General features: G+C 39.9%; 1 protein-coding gene across 1 annotated transcript; it reads right to left on the minus strand.

The window, feature by feature from the left end:
• Positions 1-1,367: 1,367 nt before the first annotated feature.
• Positions 1,368-8,752, minus strand: gmcl1 (germ cell-less, spermatogenesis associated). Its single transcript, XM_079523576.1, has 15 exons — positions 8,426-8,752; positions 7,193-7,370; positions 6,427-6,550; positions 6,109-6,205; positions 5,920-6,017; positions 5,427-5,539; positions 5,260-5,325; positions 4,108-4,192; positions 3,834-3,924; positions 3,438-3,578; positions 3,235-3,304; positions 2,697-2,772; positions 2,432-2,577; positions 1,923-2,010; positions 1,368-1,819 (listed from the first exon to the last, which is right to left on the minus strand). The coding sequence occupies exons 2-15, from the start codon at positions 7,366-7,368 to the stop codon at positions 1,679-1,681; spliced, it is 1,512 nt and encodes a 503-aa protein (XP_079379702.1). The 5' UTR covers positions 7,369-7,370; positions 8,426-8,752; the 3' UTR covers positions 1,368-1,678.
• Between the last annotated feature and the right edge of the window lie 419 nt (positions 8,753-9,171).

Raw genomic sequence — 9,171 nt, forward strand, 5'->3', positions numbered from 1 at the left:
AAATATCCAGGTAGACCTGCTCAACTGTTGAACCATCACCGTTTATTCTGCAAAACAATCTTTATTCCAAAGACAAACACAAATCATAATTATGGACAAAAACTTGACCTTTTCATATAAATCCGCACATTAAAATGCATTAAAACACAACTTTGACAAACAAATGAACTATTTACAATTATTTACTTATTTTGGGGCAGCCACACAGGCATGAGGCACATGGTGCATGGGTGGATTTAGACGCAGTGACACATTTGTATTTTAGTGACTTGCTCAGGGGCCGATGTGGGGCAGAGGCACAGTAGGGTGCGTCATTTGCAAATCAGGTGCTGCCCACCTGCTTGGACCTGACTGACATACTGTATATCAAGGAACACTAAAATCACACCTCCGGTCTGTTCTACATCCCATACAGTCACCATGCCTTTGACTGCACTTGGCATTGGTGTGCACGTTTCACCAAAATAGGACCCATAGCATGTTGGATTACCTATCTGAAGCAAGTTATAAGTCTTCAAGTTTATTTTCATGCCATACTGAAAGGAATGGCATCCTATAAAATCAAACGCATGCTTTGGAAAATGTTGGGCAGCAATGCTAAGTATACTGTGAGTCAATGTGTTAATTGAATTAAATTAAATTTACAACAGCTACAGTATTACAGATGTGATAAAACAGTGAACACACAAAGAAACATACACGCCACAGCGCAGACGGCTCGCTGAACCGTCTGCGCTGTGGCGTGGGACGCCTCAAGTCATCTATGAAGAAGTGGGGCCTATCGGACAGTGCGGCATGCAAGTGTGGTGAGCCTGAGCAGACTGCCGAGCACATAATCACAGGCTGCCCCCTGCCTATACAGCCCACCCTCAGAAGCTGGCCTTCTGAAGAAGAAGAAGACAAAGGAAAAACACTCATGATTACAGGAATCTCATCTCACTCAGGTTAACTGATCACAATGACTAATTATTGTGGGATTATGAATCGAGTCAAATTGTTTCAACTTTGACAGTTAGGTTGAGCATGTTCCCATTTAAGCTAAACTAGCAGGGCAGCAGACTGGGGTGTTAAGTGTATGGGACCAGGTTAGGGAAGTTGGCATCTACCTATAATTAAGCACACTATGGATGAAACGCATTTCATTTAATAAAAAATACTTTGGCAGAACACACGTTCAGTATCACTCAAGAATCAAAAGAATAAATTGTCAAGGGAACAGTAACTATAAAATGTATGGAAGATGTAACAGATGTGTTGGGACATAAGATCTTCTGATAGCACCGCTGCCCACTTGTTTGGACCTTTTTCTTGGCAGTTGTTTTTACCCATTTCCTTTCACACAAAAAAAGATTAAAAAAAAGAAAACAAAACAAAAATATAAAATATATTAAATAAACCAACAAAGGCAGAGGAATAACAAATCATTGCCTCAAAAATGGTTATAACTTAAATGGTGAACTTGTATAAAAATACAAAAACAAATAAAGAAGGGGAAAAAACAAACATCCCCAATCACCACATGATCACAATGCTGGCCTACAACTCATGCAGACACCATGTCCCAATGTCAAAATTGATGCTGGTTCGTGAGAGGGGTGGTAAACAAAGTTATGTCAACAGGGTCACATGTTGATCATTACCCAGGGAATGGTCATTGGATTTGGATGTGGAATGAGCATCAAGACAGACACTGAGTGCTACTCTCAGGCTCCGAGGCGTCAGTCTTGCGGTCCAGGTTGGGTGACGTGTACAGGAAATTACAGCACACATAAAGAGGAAAAGACAGCAGACGGCTGTCCAGGTTCATCACTACGTACTCCTAAAACATTAAAGGGAGAATGGAAAAGGTTTGTTAGCAATCCATGTGCTCATCTAGATCTGAAGTTTACCTACAGTATCACACAGAGTTGTTCGTCACTGACCTGGTCTTTCTCAAGGGTTAGCAGCTGGTAACCTGTCGAGACCTTACAAACCAACCTCCCACCACTGTCAAATGAGGCAAGGCGTAACCTTGACAGAAAAAGAGGGACAAATGTGTTTACAAAATCTCATAGGGCCAAGGGCAAAGGTAGGTAAAGCATTATGTAAAGCTGTATTTAACAGTAACACACAAATGCCAGTCAGTGAACCACTTAAACCCTCTATACGTGGTAAATACATAGTTGGTTGACTGCTGACATATCTGTACTTGGTCTGCACTGTTTTCTTCTACACCATGTAGATTAATCGAAAACACCTGTCCTTTTTCCTGGTGACTGATACTGCATCGAATATACGAGATGCCCGTGTTTTTATTTTATTTTATTTATTTTCAATATTATTATATATTTTTTGGAAAATGAAATGTTCAGGGAAAGAATAAGGCTCCATAAAGATATAAAAGATTCAGCCGCATGCAAACAGTTGGTGCTTATGGCTGACGATCACTGACCTGTATGCCAGATGCCTCTGAGGCTGCAGGCTCACAGCTCCCCCACATGGCTGACTCAAAGTATTCCTTTTGAAGACTATGAAGCGGTTTGTGTAGGTCACCAGCAGGTCAAACCCAAAATTAAAGCCTGTCCATCGCCAGCAGTACTGAAGAGAGGACATCATTTTATGTTGTAATTCCATAGGACTGCATACGTCTCAGAATATATGGACTTCATTAAAAATATAGTACCCCATGACAGGGAGCCACTGACTGTACAACTCACATCTCCATCTTTTGTCAGTTTCCTGCCACAACGCATACTGCTCAACTCAAACTCCTCCTTGTTTGCGTCCTGTGGACTGCAGACACATTGCCAGTCAAAGGTTTGGACACATATAGGTTTCTTTTCTTTATATTATTCTGACAATTTCCTACATTGTAAAATAATGGTAAAAACATCAAAACATCACAAATAATAGTAAGTAAGTAATATTGCTGAATAATGGCAAAACGTGTGCAATGCTGTCATCAAGTCAAATGGAGGCTACTTGCCTCAAATCTAAAATACATTTTAATATTTAACACATTTTGGTTACGGCATTTATCCATAATGTATTATTTTATCATTTTTATGTTTTATATTATTCTAAAATGTAGACAATGGTAAGAAACTAATCAAAACACAGTACAGAATGAAAGGAGTATAGATTTAAAGTTCATAGAGCTTGTTTTAATAATATTAGAAACCTATAATAAGTAGTTATAGATCACAAACAATTATGTAATCATATATATATAGTGGTTCAATATGTGGTTCTCACCCATTGTCATTGTCGAATTCTGTCCGGAGCATGGCAAACCACTGGTGCTTGTACACTGATGTTAGCGAATCTATGAAATTAATGGAAATCATTTACCCATTGCACATACAAAATAGCAAGTAATTGTTTATTACCGACAACTAGATGTGTGTCAAATTGAGATTTCCTTAACTAAAGGAACTAAAAATGGAAGCACAAATTACCAGGGGACAAAATGTTGTCTCTTTCCAGAATCCGCGCAGATGCAAGGTCATTGATGATATACTGCAGGCGAACATGTTTGAAAACCGAAGCAAAGGGTTCACCTTCCTCTGTACTCAAGAAGGGCTCTTTCTCATACAGCTCTGGGCAAAAGGATCACAAAAAATGAAATTAATTGTGTGTTTGCTTGGATTGGGGTGGCCTAAAGTTGATCCCCTCACCAGCAGGACAAAATGTGCGTGGGGAAGTGAATGACCACCACTCAATTGCTGCTCAATGGTCAACAGTATAAAAGGTCCTTACGCACTGGGAGTGACGCAATAAAAACTATGTTTGAAAAATCGCTGATTGTGATGAGGTCAGCAGATTTTGGGCACATTTGAACTGGGCAGTTTTACCTGTCCTGCGTTTGCAAAGCCAGGCATCAGCATCAGCAAGAAGCTGCTTGATGGGGCCGTCCCATGAGGGGTTGAGCTGCAGGAACATCCACTAACAAGAACAGAAAAGATTATTTATCAAAAATGATTTAAATGTTCCCAAACAGAAACTAAATAATTAAATCATGTTTTTCAAATTCATTTGAATGTTGTGCACTTCAAATCATTGTTTATCGAAGGTCGGGCTCTACAATTTACTCAGTGTAAATTATAGGTCTAATTCTAATCTTTGTACCTTCTTCAGAGCTGTGTATACATCCATCTCCACCTGCATGACAAATAGGTCAGATGACTGCACAAGTTGCTGCATCACTTCCGCTCTGAAAATACATAGAGACAAACACTGCTCACGTAGGCTACATTAGGATTCACTGTCCATAGAGACATATACCTTATGTACGCCAGAAGTGTCAAACCTAATTTAGGTCACGGGCCGGACTGGTCGAAATGTGACTTAGAGCAGGCCAGAATATGTATCGTTTCTTTCATGCATGCATGCTCCCAATGTGGAAAGGCGTAAATGCTGTCATAGTATTTGGTCACAACAAATGAGTAACATTCTTAGCCTATTGATTTCAGGTCTAGTACTAAACAAGAGTGTGTATATAGTATATATTTTATTTACATCTAATGGCATTTCAGTGCACATATGTATTCTGTGATGGGAGATTAATCAGCAAACACATCGGTATCGGCCGATTTTAGTTGTTTTTAGATTAATGGGCATCAATCCGAGAGAGTAATTAATCGGTCCGATTAATCGGTCTGTCTTTACAAATAAAGAAGCCTAAAGTAACAGCTTGAACAGATCTACAAGCTCACAATATTAAATATACTAAGCCTGCAGTGCAGATACCCTGTACCCATGTATTTTTCAGAATAGACAAAATTATTATAATTGTTCAATACAGAATGAGATCATATCAACATCGGAAATATCGGTTATCGGCCATAACAGCAATTAATTATATCGGATATCGTTATCGGCCAAAATGTCTCATCTGCACAACCCTTTCTAGTGTCTGCAAACTCTGCTGTAATGTGGTTATAATCAGATGGGTCACAGCGAATGTGGGCATCCATTACTAACTGTGGAACACATAACCTGCTGGCCAAACTCCGGCCACCGAATGGTCTACTCTAATTGACCTGGACGAACGTCGATGACAGACTGGACTGGCTTGCCTCAACAGAGCTAAAGGTCTAAGGACATGCAGCTAGCAGAAGATTCCTTGCAACTGATCCATTACAAGTCACCAACCATAATTATTAAATAACTTTAAAATAAATTAGCAGCTACCAATAACGTAGTAAGGACTGTTTTGTAGTAAGAGATTTACAATTGTCTTGTACAGCCAGCCACATGTAAAAGATGAATATCACTTACCCAAGTTCTTTCATTAGGTCAACATTCTGGTGAGTCATAAGGTTGTTCAGAAGCCATTCAAGACACCTGCGAGAACAGACATACAAATACAACTCATATTAGTATACACCATTACTATACATTAAAAATGCCTATTGTGATTTGAAGTAAAAGATGAAGAGTCTCACTTTTTCATGACTGAATCCAAGCCATAGATACTAGCCGAGGTATAGTAACAACACACTGTCTTTACACTGATATTTTCTTTCATGGTCTCTCCGCACTGCAGGATCAAGCCATCCTGGATACATATTAAATAAGCCATATATCAATTAGGTTTGATCATTATTTGGACAAAAATGCTAATAGAATATAGCAGTCTTTCTAACTATTGTGGCAATTGTCAAGGGTTAGAAGCTTTATCTGCAACATTGTAACATATAACTGTAACATTATATCACATAATCTAAAATCAGCAAATCATCTCTATCAAAACACGATTTTTATGCCAATAACTTGTATCCTCATTAACAGGGGCTGAATGTAAGGAATGATTAAAAGAAAAAGGAAAATACAATAAAGTACATGTAACAGTGTTACTACTTTTATATTCAAAATCTCTATTCAGTTGAATAAGTTGGTTGAATTTGAGGAAGAAGACATTCTGTCAAGTCTACTGACCAGCTGAAGCATGCATGCAGCAGCAAGAATACTGACGACCCTACTGGGTTTGATCAGCACATCATCCCGGTACAAGGATCCAAATACCACCTGTAGAGCTGCACACATAGGAACATGTTTTTTTTGGATAGTGCTTTTAGAAAAAAATAACGATTATGACAAAAGCCTTTTAGTGACCAAGACCCTTACCTTCTGTATCAATGTTCTGGTCTGGAATCTCCAATTCAATTACCATCATGTTGGACTCCTTCCAGGAGCCACTGAACATGCTGGAGAAATACCCTGACTGCACAATCATTAAGGCACAGAGAGAAAGGTACAAGGGAAATACAGAGAGACACAGGATGTGTTAAATAACTGACTGACATAACTTTTGAAGTTAATGTAGACATAAGACAGGCTAGGCTTGGTGTAAGAAAATACGTGAGAATAAATTAATAGAAGAGATGTAGAAGAGTGGGGCTAGATAAACGCATAAACGTGAGATAGATAAACGCATCGATTTACCTGGCAGAGGTACACCTTATGAAGGTTCCACTCCTGTCCCAGGGCACAGATGCGAATGTCACTGTTTTCCCCATTTAGGAACAACGTTTGATAGATGTACTTGGATGTGCTTTTCAGTTTCTTCCTAATATTTGGAAAGAAGCCGGCAGAAGACCAAAACAAAAACAAGGATTAGACCTTAACATTTCTCTGAGAGTTACAGACCTGTAAGGGTCCATCTGGTTCCTAACACTCAGGAACTCCATGGAACCCCCTGTGAAGGTCCCACTTTGAGAACCACTGTAATAGATCACTTTTTTGATAACACTTTCTATGAAGTAACGTAACGCATTACAATCTACTTCATATTCATAATTTACTATAAAAATAATAAAGCATAATGAATATTTATGAGCAACAATTATAACTATATAAAGTGTTCTAAGCGGATTTAATATATTACGGTATACGTTTATAAATTTCACTAGACATGGGCTCTTCATAGACAGTACAATACCACATTTCTTTTTGTTTTCTTTTTTTTTGTGGCTTTCGCCTTTATTTTATATTTTTTATGGAGGGACAGACAGTAGGCCGACAGGAAATGGGGAGAGAGATGGGGGAGTGACATGCAGTAAAGGCCGTCGGGATCGGGAGTCGAACCCACGGCACACTGCCAGACTGGATTGCCAGCCAAGGTGCCTGGACCGCTGAGCCACGACCCAGGCCACAATACCACATTTCTATTGTAACAAATAAATAACACCTTATAAGATGTATCTCTCACCTTCGAGGAGTATCTAATAAAGGATCATCCTCGTGTTCACTGTCACAGTCACAAGAAGAAGCATTTCGTTTCCTCTTCTTACATTCACATCCATGTTTGCGACTGCTGCAGACAGCCTCTGCAACTTCCACTGACCTCAGAGAGGGGGGCTGGAACCTGCTGCTCCAACTTCCCATATCTATACTTAACAAGATCACACAACCAAAACAAAGCTCAGAGTCAGACTTGTGTTACCTGAAGATTTGACTTGTACTGTGTATGTGAATTGTGCACAAGCTTTTTCATAGCGCTTTGCTTTTCCAAGTGCTCAAAGCGCTTTACAATGGTTCATTCATTCATACATTGGGAGGTGAATCGGCGAACAGTCGACGCCAGCGTCCTCACTTCCCACATTCACACACCAATGGTGCCCAAGGACACTTCGACATGTGGACAGGAGGAGCCGGGATTCGAACAACCGACCCACGGATCATTGGACGACCTGCTCTGCCTCCTGAGCCACACCTGATGTTGATTGATAAACTTTATTTCAGATACAATAGCTGATAAATAAATGGCTGTGATATTACATACATGAAATCATTCTACTATTGTATCTGCTACTTGCATCAATATGGTTGAACTAAGACTTTGTGTTATTGTGAGGGCTCCCGCAAATCACTACAACAATAGCCTATTATATTATTGTATTCCACCGTTTAGCACATTGAACGTAATTCTGCATTAAGAATGTCAGTTACAAGCCAAAAATCACAAACGTGTGAACTGAGCAGTGCAGGCTGTGTGTGTATTGCATGCAACTAAGGAACCAATTCTGTCACATTCCAAACACTTGATTGATTGAATGATTGAAGTATTTATTAACAGTTTGCAGAACATTTCAAGTACAACTCAATACAAAAACTGTGAGTGGACCATAAAGCATTACACTCGTTTACAATAGGGCCCACCATTTTCAATTAATCAAAACAGTACAGTTGCACAGAAGCACAGGGTTGTAATGACCCCTTCCTTCCTGTCCTGTGTGTCAATAGGACAGGAAGGAACACACACACACACACACACACACACACAGCTGTTCATTGGAGACGGTGTGCACCGCTCAAAAACGCAGAGGAAATAGGATCAATGCTACTGCATGCATTAACGATTATTAGGAACATTTAAAGCAAGGCAACATTGAATGGATACATCATAACAATCATCCATATGACTGGAATGACAGTGGCTTACCTGATGATCAGCCCAGTTAAAGACAAGGGGGGAATTACAGGTCAACAAAACAAAAACAGTGAACGGGTCTCCTCCTGCCTGAGGTTAGTTTTACAGACGTAAACAAGGCAGTCAGTCTCTGTGCATGGAGCCGACGCTAGCTTGTAACGATTTCAAACTACGGCAGGAGAGAACTCTCTGAGGTTGCTCGACCTGACAGGTCTTCATCCAAACAACATGTCGTTTATGAAATGCTTTATGTTGGTTCCCAAGTCCTCAATAAAACAACAATTTCACTACTTCTAACGTAGGCTAACATTAGCCTGCAGTGCTGCTGCCGACCTCCTGGCCGACGTGACGCGATTATAGTAAATCCCATAGTCCGTAATGGACGAGCGCTCTGTGATTGGCTCGTTGGTTGTATGGCAACCGAGAGTTGAGTTAAGGACAAGGTTAGCGTGACAGAGAAAATACTACCTTTTCCAAATGATGATTTAATTTATCAATGTAATTTAATATAATGAGATTGTTTTTACTATGCTAACCGTAACTGGTTTCAACCTTTCAACCAACCAACCAGTGCGACTGTCCTTCCGGGCTATGGAAACCAGACCAACCAGTCTTGTCTTCTTCAAGTTACAACCCCAATTTTGGCTTACGAGTTACGACCTAATGGTTACGTTTATGGTGCGTTCATACGGGCATATGTAAAAGATGCAGCCTGCCATAACCATTCATTGTCAATGGAAGACAGCGACAGGACGATG

The sequence above is a fragment of the Electrona antarctica genome (genome assembly GCF_951216825.1).
Source record: "Electrona antarctica genome assembly, chromosome: 16".
NCBI classification, from domain to species: domain Eukaryota; kingdom Metazoa; phylum Chordata; class Actinopteri; order Myctophiformes; family Myctophidae; genus Electrona; species Electrona antarctica.